Source organism: Pseudogymnoascus verrucosus, assembly GCF_001662655.1.
Source record: "Pseudogymnoascus verrucosus strain UAMH 10579 unplaced genomic scaffold scaffold_13, whole genome shotgun sequence".
Lineage (NCBI taxonomy): Eukaryota > Fungi > Ascomycota > Leotiomycetes > Thelebolales > Thelebolaceae > Pseudogymnoascus > Pseudogymnoascus verrucosus.
In genome coordinates this window covers 339,148-354,399 of record NW_017263664.1, presented here as the reverse complement: position 1 = coordinate 354,399, position 15,252 = coordinate 339,148, and the positions used below count along the sequence as shown (strand labels likewise).

The 15,252-nt window shown below is 48.7% G+C and overlaps 8 protein-coding genes across 8 annotated transcripts; 5 read left to right on the top strand and 3 right to left on the bottom strand.

Annotated features, from left to right (window-relative positions):
• The first annotated feature begins 1,658 nt into the window (after window positions 1-1,658).
• On the top strand, window positions 1,659-2,140 carry VE01_03801 (uncharacterized protein). The gene is made up of 3 exons (XM_018273283.2): window positions 1,659-1,708; window positions 1,823-2,027; window positions 2,076-2,140. Exons 1-3 carry the CDS (start codon window positions 1,662-1,664, stop codon window positions 2,085-2,087), a joined length of 264 nt encoding a protein of 87 aa, XP_018131867.2. The 5' UTR covers window positions 1,659-1,661; the 3' UTR covers window positions 2,088-2,140.
• Window positions 2,141-4,768: 2,628 nt separating this feature from the next.
• Window positions 4,769-5,068, bottom strand: VE01_03800 (uncharacterized protein; the record flags this gene model as incomplete). The annotated part of the gene is made up of 1 exon (XM_018273282.1): window positions 4,769-5,068. The coding sequence occupies one exon, from the start codon at window positions 5,066-5,068 to the stop codon at window positions 4,769-4,771; it is 300 nt and encodes a 99-aa protein (XP_018131866.1).
• A 363-nt stretch (window positions 5,069-5,431) lies between these two features.
• VE01_03799 (uncharacterized protein) lies at window positions 5,432-5,986 on the top strand (the record flags this gene model as incomplete). Its single annotated transcript, XM_018273281.1, has 1 exon — window positions 5,432-5,986. One exon carries the CDS (start codon window positions 5,432-5,434, stop codon window positions 5,984-5,986), a length of 555 nt encoding a protein of 184 aa, XP_018131933.1.
• A 745-nt stretch (window positions 5,987-6,731) lies between these two features.
• VE01_03798 (uncharacterized protein) lies at window positions 6,732-7,720 on the top strand (the record flags this gene model as incomplete). The annotated part of the gene is made up of 4 exons (XM_018273280.1): window positions 6,732-6,886; window positions 6,934-7,354; window positions 7,413-7,554; window positions 7,605-7,720. The coding sequence occupies 4 exons, from the start codon at window positions 6,732-6,734 to the stop codon at window positions 7,718-7,720; spliced, it is 834 nt and encodes a 277-aa protein (XP_018131932.1).
• Window positions 7,721-8,519: 799 nt separating this feature from the next.
• On the top strand, window positions 8,520-8,874 carry VE01_03797 (uncharacterized protein; the record flags this gene model as incomplete). The annotated part of the gene is made up of 2 exons (XM_018273279.1): window positions 8,520-8,542; window positions 8,595-8,874. 2 exons carry the CDS (start codon window positions 8,520-8,522, stop codon window positions 8,872-8,874), a joined length of 303 nt encoding a protein of 100 aa, XP_018131931.1.
• Window positions 8,875-9,880: 1,006 nt separating this feature from the next.
• Window positions 9,881-11,367, bottom strand: DIA4 (Serine--tRNA ligase, mitochondrial; the record flags this gene model as incomplete). Its single annotated transcript, XM_018273278.2, has 1 exon — window positions 9,881-11,367. Exon 1 carries the CDS (start codon window positions 11,354-11,356, stop codon window positions 9,881-9,883), a length of 1,476 nt encoding a protein of 491 aa, XP_018131930.1. The 5' UTR covers window positions 11,357-11,367.
• A 134-nt stretch (window positions 11,368-11,501) lies between these two features.
• On the top strand, window positions 11,502-14,464 carry VE01_03795 (uncharacterized protein). The gene is made up of 4 exons (XM_018273277.2): window positions 11,502-11,826; window positions 11,871-12,244; window positions 12,290-12,691; window positions 12,735-14,464. Exons 1-4 carry the CDS (start codon window positions 11,652-11,654, stop codon window positions 14,241-14,243), a joined length of 2,460 nt encoding a protein of 819 aa, XP_018131929.1. The 5' UTR covers window positions 11,502-11,651; the 3' UTR covers window positions 14,244-14,464.
• VE01_03794 (uncharacterized protein) lies at window positions 14,348-15,250 on the bottom strand. The gene is made up of 2 exons (XM_018273276.2): window positions 14,873-15,250; window positions 14,348-14,818 (listed from the first exon to the last, which is right to left on the bottom strand). The coding sequence occupies exons 1-2, from the start codon at window positions 15,078-15,080 to the stop codon at window positions 14,532-14,534; spliced, it is 495 nt and encodes a 164-aa protein (XP_018131928.1). The 5' UTR covers window positions 15,081-15,250; the 3' UTR covers window positions 14,348-14,531.
• Window positions 15,251-15,252: the final 2 nt, after the last annotated feature.

Sequence of the window (15,252 nt, the reverse complement as noted above, 5' to 3'; positions counted from 1 at the left end):
TGACTAATTTGTCTTCCTCGACCCAAAACAATTTATTAAACATGTAGGGTTATTTTAACCCCTATTACTACTAGAATAATGATAAGAGAATATCTCTATTACCTAGCCTCTCTTTTTTGTGTCTATTCAGCGGATTCTGAACCCCTGTAAAAGATTCTAGATGCAGGGCCAATAATACTCCACTAGTCTATTCTCTAAGGCTAGGCGGTACTTGCAGACCGGTTGCTGCGGATCCGCAAGAGGGGGCCGGGTGTACGCTTCAGATGGTAGGGATCTCTGTCAGTATGTTTTTGTGGCTTTTCTCGCTGATTCTGAGCATCCTTGCTAGAATGCCTTTGGTGGCTTTTCGCGGCGATTTTGCATCCTTGCTATTCTTTTGTGGCTTTTCTCGCTGATTCTGAGCATCCTTGCTAGAATGCTTTTGGTGGCTTTTCGCGGCGATTTTGCATCCTTGTTAGTCTTTTGTGGCTTTTCGCGGTGATTCTGGACATACTTACTAGTATGATTTAGTGGCCTTTTGCGTCAACTCTCAATACCCTTGTAGCAGCGAGGTCCAATAATAGACCGGATTTTATATGCCTACTGAACAGCGCAGTGACATGATAACAAGTAGCATGCACCTTGGACGGCATGCACCTTGGACCTTGGACGGTATGCACCTTGGACCTTGAACGGCATGCACCTTGGACAATATGCATCTTGTATAGCATGCACCTTTGACGGCATACGCCTTGCACAGTTGTGGTAATGGCGGTATAACCATCCTAGCCAGATGTAGACACGGGGACACGGGATGGCCCTAACACAACCAGTGTAAGCTACTATGCGCCTCACTGAACGCTTGGCAGTTGTTGTTAGTCTGAAGCCTCTGGTCTGAAGCCTCTCGCCTTTCACGCTGACCCATGTACGCTGTGTCCAGGTTGATAGGGTACCCGGGTCAACGTACTAGATACTGGAGTAAAGGGGCAGGATGGTTCTGGGCGGTTTTGCGCTAACGAGAGTGGGGCTAGGAAGCCTCGACGTTGACATCATTTCACCTGCCCACAACTCCAGATTCTGTAATAAGACCCCAACATGTGTGTTTCCCAGTGTACAATCGAGCTACATAGTTTAGTTCCAAAATTCAGCTCAGCAATGCGCATCATAGTATAGTTATCAATATAACATGTGCAGCCTTTACAGAGCCGCGCGTATTGTTAGAGTTGCTTCGGTGTCGGCGTTATAATGGACAAAGAACATAGTTCCTACAGAGGCTACATAAGCCCTCAATCCCTGTCTTCCGCGGATGCGGAGGGAGGCATGCAAGGCGTGAGACCGCCAAGAACAGGGGATGGAGCATGGGTTATAGGTGGCGTAAAAGCATGCCTCTGGCAACTCTCGAGCTGTGGTGTGAATTTACGGCGAGACCTGCTTGTTATCAACTACATTATAGACATCAATATCCTTTTTGTAATTGGTCCACGCTTCGAACTGGTGGGCGGTGTATGTATGCCCGGCGATGTGGGTTGCTATGCTGAGACGAAGTAGAGGGAGTATTTCCAACAGAGCGCGGGGGGGTATAAAGGCAGTCTCTCCCTCCCGATTTCTGGCAATGGATTCTATCAGCATAAGCACCATTCAGCAGAAGTCTTAGACGCACCGACAACCTTTGACTAGATACAATGTCTTCGACTGAAGTCGTGAAGGGCTCTGAGCCCTGTTTCGTTAGGTAATCCCTAGCTCTGCTCGTTTCTCCTCACCTTCCAATTGTCCTACGATCACACTTTGTTGAATCTCCTCTGGTATTGAATTCACAGCAACCAACTAACATCTACGTGGTTAGTACTCGACCATATCAAAACACGACAACTATTGAAGTTTATATTACCAATAGCAACATGACCACCGATGAGAAGAATAAGATGTGCCAAACTCGAGTCGAGAAATGGTTTTCTTCACCAGACCACCCCTTGGCTACATATACTGCTCGACAAGATGAGGATCGGCTTAATAGTGGGAAAGGAAACATCCTGGACGATGCTGAGAAGGTAGGACACGACATAACTTCTACTTTGCAAACAATGCTAACTTATAAGGCCGGCACGTAAGGGCTTGTCACGTAGCCAGTCCACCCTATAGGGTGCCCTGCTGTGGAGCTGCCTAAAAAAGGGGCTGGAGGCCTAAGACGAAGGCCTCCAGTCAATAGTTGTTGTATTTACGTAGACCTATTGTCCCTACGAATACAATACCCATTCCTGCCTCTTAGCCTAGTTCCCTAGACTCCTATGAGACCTGTAGGTTTACAACCCTTACATAACTAAAGGGAAAGGAGGTTCCTAGAGAACTATAGATAGAACAATAAACTTGTTGCTAGAGTAACATGCAGCTACAGAGTTTGCGTAGAAATATCGCAAAAGGTTACATAATAAAGACGTGGAGGAATAACCCCTTTTTTTCTATATAGAGAGACAGTTATTATAGTTAATAAGTTGTAGAAAAAGCCCTGAAAGCATATGATAGTCTCTACCTTAAGTACTATAATGGGAACTTATAGTAGGGGATATGATATATTAGGCCCTGTAGAAGCCCGATCTCTATATTATCAAATATACCCCCTAAAGGAGTCATTGAATACATCATTCCCTAGGAACCATGAGTCGTCGTCCTGTGTAGTCTTACCTCTGCCCATTGCGCTATTTCGGATATTAGACCATATGTATGCAACGTATTTCACTATCACGAATACAACGAGAGGAACGATAGACACATTAGTTACTTTTCGGATGGATGGACAAGTTTCATTAGCGGCCGTACCCTTAAACAACACGTCTGTAGATAGTGGTTCATCGCAAACATCTAGAAATACTCCACCTGCTGCTTCTATGGGCGTACTATATGCTCTCACTGGCATCTTTACGGTCCTCTTCCTTGTTATTATTGCTACAGATGCCTGGAAAACTCATGGAAACCCGGAAAGATATAGACCTTAAACCGGCTTTCCTGGTCGTCTAAGGCAGAGCCGGGCCAAAGGACTCGCCAGAGTCATGCTGAAAACTACCAATTGTGAAATTTAGAGATCCTCTCCCAACAAATCTAGGAGGTCTCGATCTTGAACTTAAAGCAACAAGAATAAATGACCCACACCTATCTAATGTGCATATTACAACAGAGAGCCAATGGGAGATTGAAGCTAGTCATATACAGCGCCTGTTGAAGCTATTAGCACAAACAATACTTCTCCTTCTAACCCTTTTCACTCACCGCCACAGTTAGAAGCTAAAGTTCAGGAATGCAACCTGGGATACTCTATATATACAGAGGACTTCACAATGGACAAAGTACACAGTGGCTCAATTCCCTCGGATTTGATTCCGACCCTGTTTAGCCGTGATAATCTTAGACCTGTTTGTACTGACACCGACGTCACATCTCCTACTGATACAGATACTCCGCCGCCTGCTTCAGCCGTAATTGAGGGTGGTTATGCCCACCACTCCCGTGTCCAGAGCATCTTAGCTGTGCACCACGCACCTGTCCATGAGCGAGTAGCAACTTTGGGGCAGCTCGCTGCGGAAGCAGGTCAAGAGCATACTGCTTCTAATTCAGTCGGTATAGCTGGAGAAGCGAGACAGAGAAGACGATTAGCGGATAGGTTGAGAAGTGCATTCAGAGTTCACGAGGGCGAACACTGCCCCGGAAGAAGTGTCGAGATTAGACACAGCATTGTCTTCTCTAGCCATTAATACAGCTAGTAAAAGCACCTCTAAGCTATTAGCTTGTGTACAGTTATATGATGAAAAATCTTTACGATATGAGTACGTTACGACTTAGCAAGGGTTCCCCTCGGGAGGTCTCAGGGTCACTTGCCACCCGATGGACGAAATAATAAATAAATATAATAACAATAACAATAATATCAATTCATAGCGCACCATCACGACTACAACGCAGTTGCAATCTTCAAATGGAGCCCTTTGAAGTTCTTTGGTCTTGTTTAGGCAACTAGTTTCGGCACTCAAAGTACGAGTACAACAGTGATTGAAACGATCCATTGGGGCAGATCTTCCAGACAAGCATGTTTAAAATAGTCATTATAATACCGCACATTATAGCAACCCTGCTTTTTAGCCTGAAGAATGGAGTTAGGACGACGAGGGGAGGAGCCGTGCACTAAGGAGATTTGATAAACCACAAGTCGACGTCCACGGAAGCTTGCAGGAGGGCCAGATAGGGCGACGATATCATGTGGTTCTTCTCGCATCATTGATCTCATTTTACGTTGTCTCACTTTTTATCCCTGCCTTTATTATAAATACCCGAAGAGAAGAATGAGGAAGACAAAGCCGGGGGGTCATCCCTCTTAAATCATCAAGAGACACACAACATGACGAAAGTAAGGTGGCCGATCGCCAGAGTGCATTGGCAGATATGATTTTGACCTTGGTTACACTGATGGTTGTAAATTTTTGCGTTCTTTGATAATGCACTGTGGAGTGCATACTCGACACCGCTAGGCCAGCACTCTATTACGAATCCACAGACGAGGATTGAGTTGCTGGTTACGGGGTTGTGACAGACCCAGTGATGCTGTTAGGCAAGGCAATGATACAGGAGCTACAAGGGATAGCCACGCAGTTGAGTGAAGCTTGGATACAGGGACTGGTCGTGACGAGAACGCAACTGGTGCTGAAGACGACAGTTGTTGCAGCACCAACAAACCCCTCTGCAGATGGATCTGACATCTAATCCGCTCCAGCATTGCCATCCTCGACAACTCCAAAACGCACTTCTATATACCTGCCAACCCGCCATCGGCCTCTAATATTCCAACAAAGACGAGTATCTTGCCATCTGAGTTGCTGTCAGAGACCAATACGCCGACCTGACCGAGTGCCTCTTCCGCAGGCACTTCTTCCACAGGCACTTCTTCCACGGGCTCCTCTTCCACGGGCTCATCTTCCGTAGGCTGGGCCACTTCCACCAGCTCCTCTTCCCTAAGTAGACTTTCCCAATCATTGTGACGCTTTGGATCAGTGGTGAGATACAGGTATGGGCACGTACCCATACTTAGAATTCTAGCATGGTGCATATCTCTATGGTCGTAGAAGCGACATGGCCCACCACAGCTAATTGCGGACTGCGTTTGGGCAGTCTGGACTTCTCGGAAATAGTCCCAGCCAAGTTCGGTATGCTTTTTAAAGACTTTTTTCCATTTAAAGGGGTCAGGGTGTTGTCTGATCGAACTCGAACTCCTAGAATTCTATATAATGTCTAGGTGGTCTTGAACCGCTAAGGCCAGGCTCACAGAGCATAGCTGACGGATAACTGAGCGAGATGGTACATTTTCATAAACCGTAGAGACGTCGTTTGGCTTGAGCTCCCACCGACCATCGCCTAATCTAGCGCGGAGATTATCTGGAGTTTGGTTCTTCAAAAGACATATCAACTTGATATGTTGCTAAATCGTGTCAGCGGACAAAAAGAGACTTACTTCAACGAGGCTCTCGCACAATGGGATTGGTTTTGTCAATCCGGTATGATCAACGAGCGAAACCTGATTAATGACAGCCTTACGGGCGATTGCGCGAACAATGGCGGGACTGAGTGGTCATACAACCAGGGCCAAACCCTGGGTGCACTGGTTGAGCTGGATGCCGCATCTGGCTATGATTACTATATCGATACAGCCCATAGCATTGCCAAAGCAGCCATATTAGGTTTGACGGACTCAGATGGGATTCTGCATGATCCGTGTGAGCCAAACTGTGGAGCTGATGCCCCATGGTTTAAGGGCATTTTTATGCGCAACTTGCAAATCTTGCAGGCAGCATCGCAGTCGGATGACTACTTGGGCTTTATTACAGCGAATGCTGACAGCCCTTGGAATCAAGATCGGAATGACCGGAATCAGCTGAGCCTGGTGTGGTCGGTGCCATTTATTAATCCAGCCAACGCATCGACACAGAGTTCCGCACTAGATGCTCTCGTTGCCGCTGTAGCATTTTAGAGCCATTTATGGGATCTACAAGCTATAATAAAAGTTCTATTTATCCGTTTAAAGCATCATTTCAAGATATCTGTAACCGTTTAGTCTTTATGAGCTGCGAATATGCAAGCTGGCTTAGCGTCTTTCTCTGTGTCCGTAGATATAGAATAGCTGCTTTATAATAAATGCTTCTACATAAAGCACCCCGGCGCTGGTTTACGTATTAGACCTCCTTTAGAAGCAGGTATTGAAAGCCTGAGTTGAATGAGAAAATGCATTTATGCTTTTCGAAAGCTGTTTGACATATTTTATTTTACCGTACCTAATACTAGACCGAGTGCCACAAAGATGGCTCCACATGCACTTAAAATAGACTCTTATAATAGTTCCCTCGGAGAAAAGGAACAAAAACATCATTTTCAGAAGTAACCGGTGCATCAAACTCCGAGTAGTAAGAAAAGTGAGGGGTTTCCCCGCTAAAAAGCTTGTATCAAGCGAATGCAGATCTGACCCGGATTTTATTATTCCGATGCATATAATCATATTCCACGAAATAATTTATTTCCTAGCCGCAATAATCTAGATTATAGCAGATCGTACATTATAGTATTGGAAATTGAAACCTTAGTATAGCTTAAATTAGCGATCATCAAATCCTTTTCGTGAGTGTTATAAGTAGCGTTAATATCTCCCATTATGCTTTCTTGGGAGTCTGGTTTACAAATCTCACTCATAGTATTTATTAGTATCTCGGAAATAATTCATCATGAAGCTTAGTATCACGTCCCAGGTCGGCCTTGCCATTACTGCCATTCTCTCCTCTACGGATGCATTCCCAACCAAGCCTGTCCCCCAACGCCAGCTTCTCATATGTTCTGACAGCACTACCATGCCCTATGGTAAAACGAGTTTAATCCAAGGGTAAATTACTTTGAAATATATATTCGAACCAAATTAACTAGTTCCAGATGGGGCTTCTACATGCATAATTTCTTCAACCTCAACATCACGAACCTCGCTCGTGGTGGGCGTAGCACACGCTCTTTCATCAACGAAGGTCTATGGGGCTCTCTCGTAGCGAGTATTGTTCCTGGCGAGGGAACAATCGTGCTGATCGAGATGGGACATAATGACAATGGTGATCCTACGACTGATACCAAGTTCCGTGCCACTCTTCCAGGAATTGGGCATGAGAGTGTGGTTGTCGCGAGTAATGCCACAGGAGGCACGACTGAGCGAGTGTACACGTTTGGGCATTATTTGAGAAAAATGATCTCCGATGTGAAGCATGCGGGTGGGGTGCCGATCCTGAGTGGCATGGTGCCTATTATGTCTTGGAATGGGGGTGTTTTGGAGACGGACTGGGCATTTGCCGATTATGAGCGAGAGGTAAGTCTATGTTCGAACTGCACCACGAGCGAGTAGATTCTAACTTGAAGGCAATAAGGTGGCTGAGCAAGAGCATGTTGAGTATATTGATCACACGAAATATGCCGTGAACAGATGGCAGGCATTTAGATCTGTCAACGCTACAGCGCCATACTATCCACTCGATGATTTTACGCACACCAGTTGGCCGGGGGCCGAAAGTAAGTCTTATAATATACATTAACGTAACTGGTGGCTTACAATCATATAGTCAATACAGAAGCATTTGTTACGGCTGTTAAATGTGAAAAGCGATCTCTATTCAGACAGTCACAGCTGGCGCCATACCTCAATGCTAATGCAAGCCATATCGAGTATCAGTGCTAATTTTAGTAGATAAACCGTCTATAGATATAATCTAGATGTTGACACGTATGGTTGAGTTATTCCTCATCTTCAATAGAATCGTTATGATTACATTTGGAACAATTGAGCTGTATTATGCTCCACTTTATTATACCCCGCCGCGTCTGCTCCATCCAGTACGCTCCATGGACATTCAAAGTGATAATTGCCAGCGAAGCTTGCATTCATGCGTTTCTTGATGTTACCACGGCATGCAAAAATGCATTCGGCCGAGCGGGGATTATTTATTAATCCCCATAAGCATCGTATAGAGTTCGGGGTATTAAATGCCGACTCAACCAGTGCCGATAACGATCGGCAGGCAGGTCGTATAGCTCATAGAGCTATTCGTGGAGTTATTCCCACTGGTCAATTCTTTATTTACCCCATACCCCGCGATACCAGAAAATAACCTTTATCATGGCAGGGCATGGTGGGGTAAACCGTCAACGGTAAGAACCCCCACCTTACGGTTATTACTGTTTGTTCCAGCGACCTGCGATAGCTTTAGAAAATTGGACAATTTGACATTGAAGCCATGGCGCGACTCTTTGCATCTGCGATTTCTTCGTCCTCTCATTCCTCACAGCGTCGGCTTAAGCGGTAGAACTAACTGCTGCCCTAGACTATGGAACGTTTCAGGGCTCATACTCACCAGAGTATAATATAAGCTACTAGAGAAAAATACCCTTCGCTGCTCCACCAACTGGGGAAAACAGATTTCGAGCCCCACAGCCTCCGCTTCCGATAACTAACGGCACCTACGACTCGGACTAGAGATATGATTACTGCCATCAGCGAACCGTGAGCCCCCTCATCCCCTAACAATACTCGACTGATAATAAGTACAGGTAAGCGGCACAGAGGACTGTTTATACCTCGGGCTCTACTCCCGACCCTGGGATGCCTCGCAACCGCTCCGACCCGTAGTCGTCGTGTACTATGGTGGCGCCTTTATCCAAGGCGGCGGTTCCTTCACGCTCCCACCAGCCGGATACCCAATCCTCAATGTGTCAGAAGCCAACAACTTTATCTTCGTGTACCCGAATTACAGAGTCAACGCTTTTGGCTTCCTTCCTGGTGCTAAGATCGCTGCGGATAGGAAGTCGGATTTCAACCTGGGACTTCTCGACTAGCAGGAGTCGTTGATATGGACGCATAAGTATATTAAACAATTCGGTGGAGACCCGAAAAACGTTACCATCTAGGGCCAGTCAGCCGGTGGTGGAAGTGTAGTAGCGCAGGTCATTGCGAATGGAGGCAAGGCGAACCCGCCTCTATTCTCAAAAGCGCATGCTTCGTCGCCGTTTTAGCCGAAGACGTACAGGTATAACGCACCAGAGGCGCAGAATATTTATGATACCATGGCCGAACTCACCGGATGTGCTGGCAAGAACTCCCTTGCCTTAAATATGTTGATGTCCGGACCATTCAGTGGACTCGAACCCCTGCACAGACCAAGCATATAAAAGGACGTAAGAAATCAAAACATGGAGTCGTAGTTGGGTCCATTATGAAATTAGGTTGTATATACAGTCACTACTTCGCCGGGCGAATGTGTCCCGAAGCGAAAAGTGCACATCTATCTAACAATAATGGGCTGAACATAGAGGAAAGGGTGATTCTTCTGTTAAGTCGGCGGTCTTTAGGCCGAACTTTGCAGTTGATCCGTTACTCCGGAAATATTAGCAGGGATGTTTTAGTGGTTGGAGCAACATTATATTTTCTGATGCTTTTGTGTCTCCATCACTCCGGCTTTCGAAAGTGAACAGAGATCTAGTTTAAGACTTTTATAGAATCGTGAGTGATAATTCGTGTAATATAATAGAAGAATCCTATTTTATTTCTAAGTATAGGCTCTATAACCTAATCCTCCTCCTTATGTTCCTCCTCCTCGTCGTCAACATAGTTAATTGCGCGTAGAATAGTATAAACACATAAAGTAATAGGCGGAATAGTAACGCGTAAGAGTAACAGAGGCAGTAGGAACGAACGATGGCGACGGGCATAGCAGAAAGGAGCAAGGGTAACGGCAACAGTTGGAACGAACGATAGTGACGGGCATAGTAGAAAAGAGCAAGAGCAACTATAGTTGCATGCAATAGGGAGCGCGACTATAAACTACAAAACTCTCATTACTATCTATACTACATTCTTCCCCTTTATAACCTCCATCCCCCCCATCCACGGCCATAGACACTCGGGAACCCTCGCCTCCCCCCTCCCCTCATCCCACCCATTCTCCAACACCGCCGCGAGCACTCTCGGCACTGCCATGCCCGTCCCATTAACCGTATACACCCACTCCTTCTTCCCTGCTCGACTCATCTTCGTGCCGAGTCGTCGCGCTTGAAAATCTGTACACACGCTCGCCGACGTGACCTCACCATACCCCCCATCCCTCCCCCTCCGCGACGGAAAGAACGCCTCGATATCCTTCTTCCGGAAAGCGCTCGCACCAAGATCAGTGCTCGGCATCTCGAGCACGCGGCAGTGTAGTCCCAGCTCGCGCAAAACCTCCACTTGCATCTCTACAATCTCGTCAAACACCTCCGTCGCGGCCTCGAGCTCTGGCGTGGTCCATGAGAACAGCTCAACCTTTGTAAACTCGTGCACTCGGTACAGCCCCTTCGTATCTACCCCCCTCGCGCCTGCCTCTGCTCGATAACAGCGGCTGGAAGCGACATACTTCCTCGGAAGCACCGCAGAATCCAACACCGCACCTGCACCCATCCCCGCGAGTGGAATCTCTGCCGTCCCCGCCAGACACAGTTCTGGACGTCCGCGAGCCACATCCGCCTCCCCCTGCGCAATCGTGTATATTTGCGTCTCGCCGCTCTGGTCTCTGGGCATGAATCCGCACGCTGCCGCGACGTGGGAGTACACAATACTCGGCGGCGCCACAAGCGTCCATCCGCGTGCCGTCGCCTTCGAAAGCGCAAACTGCACCAGCGCCTGCTCGAGCTGTGCCGCAGCACCCATAAGGTAGTACCATCCCCACCCAGACGTTGAGCCTGCGCTCGCAAAGTCGAGTATCCCAAGAGAGGTTCCAATATCGACGTGAGACTTTTCCGACTCCCCAGACGGATGCTCATTGATGTAGCTCACCACCCTTGCTTCGTGTCCGCGCGGGGTGTCAGGGCTTGTGAAATTCGGCAACTCGAGGGCCAGCCCTTCGATCGACCGAGTCAATTCCGCCTCTTCCGTTTCAATGCTCGCCAGTTTACTCTTCAGGCTGCGGCTGGCGGCAATAATCCCATCTCTGCTCAAGTCGTCGAATCCAATCGCTCGCGCGGCGTCTTGGTGTTTGGCCGATTTCGGGTTCGCGAGCGCAGCCTGCAGAACATTGCTCTGTTCGCGCATAGATCGACCATCCCGCTGGTGTCCCTGCCATTGCGCAAACAGCTCGGTGATACGCTGCGGATTCGAACTCTGAGCTCCGTAGTTTCGCTCAATCGCGTTTTGTGTGTAAAGGTCCGGATTTTGGCGGATGTGCTTGATGTCAATGGTCGGTTTCTGAGCAATAGAAGGTCGAGAAGGTTCGGCCCGGAGTCGAGGCGATGGATGGTAAGAGCGCCATTGCGGCCGGCGAAGGAGAGGTCGTATGCGTGGAGGCATCGTTACTGTTGGAGGCGCCGAGAGGCATCGTTGCTATATATTTTGAAGCTCCCGAGGACAATCCGGCAGAATCACTCGTTTCATTCACCGCCCAGGACATCAAACAAGCCACTAACCAATGACGCGCCCCTCAAGGCATCGGCCAACCACCACCACCATATTTTGGAATTTCCAAAACGACTACGACAAAGATATAAAGCACGAGATAATACCTTCTCTCGCCATGTTACCAAGCATCTAACCTACGCATCTCGCCCTCACCACCACGCATGAATACAACGCCCGACAGGCCACAATGAACACTGAGGACCCCGATGGCGGGGTCCCTGCTGCCACCTACAGCGACGATGAGCTGTCCCCCACCAGGCCGAAACCGAAAGAGCTCCCCGCCGACCTCCCCAAATCCCTCAACGATCGCCGCGCCATTCCCGAGTATACAGCAGAGACGGAGATGTATGATGCGTGGCAGGGTGCGTCTCCTCATGCGGTGAAGGACCCCGCTAATATAACATAGGACAATCACAGTTCCTCACTGCGCCAGTGCTCGCCAGACCCTTACAGTTCAACAATCTTTCCCTCTCGGACGATTTTGGCGATGTCTCCCAACGAGTCGAGGACAGCGACAACAGGCTGATGGAGATGCTCGCTGCTCAGGCCGCACACCGTGACGGGTCGGCACCAGACGGAGACGAAGACGCAATCGCAGCGGACGAGAAATTGGACGATGCGGAAAAGAGGACAACGTTGCAACGGGCGCTGAATATGGCGGCCAGTAATGGAGATGTAGAGCGCATACAACGGATTCTGGGAGGGGATGCGAGGAAGTTCGTCGATCTGGATCTGCCAGATGAGGAGGGCACGGCACCACTAATTTATGCCAGCTGCTTTGTACGTCCCCCTCCCCAAGCTATAAGTCCCATCTAACAAATGTAGGGCCATGAACCAGTGGTAGTCGCCCTCCTTGAAGCTGGGGCCAACGTCGACAAGCAAGACCGAAACCAATGGAGTGCGCTCATGTGGGCCATGACCAACCGACACAAAGGAATCGCCAAAACCCTCCTCGACGCAGGCGCCTCCCCGGACGCAAAATCATCTTCTGGCCGCACCGCCTTCGACTTTGTTGCACCCGACAGCGAGCTCTCGGATTATCTTCATGATAGTGGGTATCACATTGGGAATGCCGGTGTGGCAGACGACTTTTACAATGCTGGCTTTGAGCAAGATCGCTTCGAAGAGGAGATGGCCGAAAACGAATTGAGGCGGCGCATGATGATGGAGAGCGCAAGGGATCTGGAGGTCGATCTGGGAAATGTTGGGATGGATGACCAGCCAGAGGTGAGATCAAACTTCCCTACCGGGGACTGTGCTGACTTTGTAGACCCCCGAAGAATTGGAAGAGGAAATGCAGGAATTCGACTGGGCGCGCTGCCTGCACGATCAAATGTTCGTCTTCCAAGAAAGTGAGCTGAACCGCATCTTGGATATTGTCATCACCAACATGACGCCCCAAAGATCAACCTCACAAAAACCGGTGCCAGCAAACATGATTTTCCTCAGCGCGCGCTACGCACACTACCACTCCAGTCAAGAGCTCCTCGGCAAGCTACTCATCATGGCCATGGACAAAATCAACGATGTCGTCGAGGCATATCAGTGGGATATGACAATCTTGGCGTTTTGGATGTCGAACGCCACACTCCTACTACATTACTTGAAGAAGGATGGGGGACTCTCGGAATCTACGGGAGAATTTCAGCTGCAGTTAGCGGAGCTCATCAATGAGATATTCATCCTTATCATCAGAGACGCAGAACGCAGGATAGACAAGGTCCTCGACCCCGCAATGCTCGACCACGAAACAATCCCCGGATTCGAAGACATTGCCTTCCAGGACGAATGGAAGATCTTCAAGCGAAAAACGACTGTCAAGGAGCAGCCTGCAGAAAAGCGCTTCCGACCACCGTCCCCGAAACAGCGCGCGAAGCCAGCCCCGCGCAACGTGACGTCCCTCCTCTCCTCAACCCTCTTCGTCCTCGACCTATATGACATTCACACCGTCATCTCGGCACAGATCCTCGCTCAGCTCTTCTACTGGATCGCTGCCGAGCTCTTCAACCGCGTCATGTCCAATCGGCGTTATCTAGCCCGCACCAAGGCGATGCAGATCCGCATGAACATCTCCATCCTCGAGGACTGGGCTCGCGCGAACAATCGCAAGCCGGAGCATTACGAAAACGGATCCATGTCCGCGTCAGGTGAGACCACAGTCGAAGCGGCGCGCCGCCATCTCGCTCCTGTCATACAGCTCCTTCAGTGGTTGCAGTGTTTTTCATCCCTTGCCCCGGACGACTTTGAGAGTCTTGTCGGGACTCTCCAGCAACTTACGAAACTAACGCCACAACAACTCATCCATTCCGTGAAACACTACCGTCCCGAAGTCGGCGAGAAGGGTCTACCGAAGAGCGCCATGAAATACATCATCAATCTCCAACGAGAAACGCAAGCACGGAAAGATCGCCAGCGTGCTGCTGCCTCATCACCGAGACCAGGCGACTCGGCGCCTTCAACGCCTGTAAAACCTGGGCAGAACAATGGCAACAGCAGCGTACCCCCGACGCCTGACTCGATACAGCGCGAAGAGGAAGAGGAGGAGGAGGATGCGCCCGAGAATTTATTACTAGATCCCGCACTCATGCTTCCATTTTCGCTGCCGACGAGCACGGATATGCTAGTTAGTTTCGGGGCTGGGTTTGGAGGGGTGAATAGAGAGAGGGAGAGAAAGTATATCCCGACGGTGCCTCCGGAGTTTTTAGCGAAGCTGGATGCGAGAGGTAGGGCGGAGGGTGGGAGTTATGCGGAGGCGGATTGGGCAGATGAACCTGTGTAGGCGGGGATGTAAATGGGGGTTACAATGGGAGAGTACTGTATATAGATGCCACCTTAGTCGGTGCCTCAAAACAAGTAAAAAGTACAGCAAACCTTGGCATATGGCAAGACGCGAAATGAGCTTCTTTGGGATGAAATATGAACTAGGCGCTGGCCACAGAGACCATCGACTCAGCACCAGCGGGCAGCTCGAACAAACATAACCACTAAATCCCATGCGTATATTTATAACCCATTCAGTTCTGCGCCAATCTAAATAATCTCACAACATTGCTCAAACAAAACCTCCTTACAATGCCCTCAATGCAGAGGCCGCAAAAACCACACCAGCCACCCCAGCGCCACCACCCATCCACATCGCTCGCAATCCAATCTCCCCTCTGAACGCGTTGACAGCAATGCTTCCCAAGTCGATGGTATCAATAAGCAGACATGCCCATAAGACATTTTTCAAGGCTTCTTTCCGTTCTACTATCGTGGCGTTGGTAGCGTCGCGTGTTGCCTTAAGTGGAATCCCATCTTCTTTGGATGATTTCATGTAGCTGCTGTAAGAAGCAAACAGAAGTCCGCCGATAGCTTTCAAATGGCTATTAGCATTCATTCAGTGAAGAGTCATGGACCGTAGTATACCTAGCTCACGCGCTCCGTAGAATTGTCCGATACTTCTAGAGGCAGAGGCGATAGGAAGCCCGAACATGGACGCGGATGGGAGAGGCAGGATAATTGCGGTGGCTCCAACGAGGAGTCGAACATCGGCAAGGGCTGTGATAAATGCCTTGGTCATGAAGGTTGGCTGTGGTTCCTGAGGAACGAACTGCGATGCTGAGTCTGATTCCATTTTTGAGAGTTCTTAATAGCTTGCGAAATATTATTCTGTTGATGGGAAAATATGAGAGTGATACAGGTTCAAATGGACCAAGCCCATATTTATATAATTTAGTTCACATCCTGCTGTATTACCCGGAAGCATTATTCAACATTATTGTGATCATTATGGGCATAATGGACAA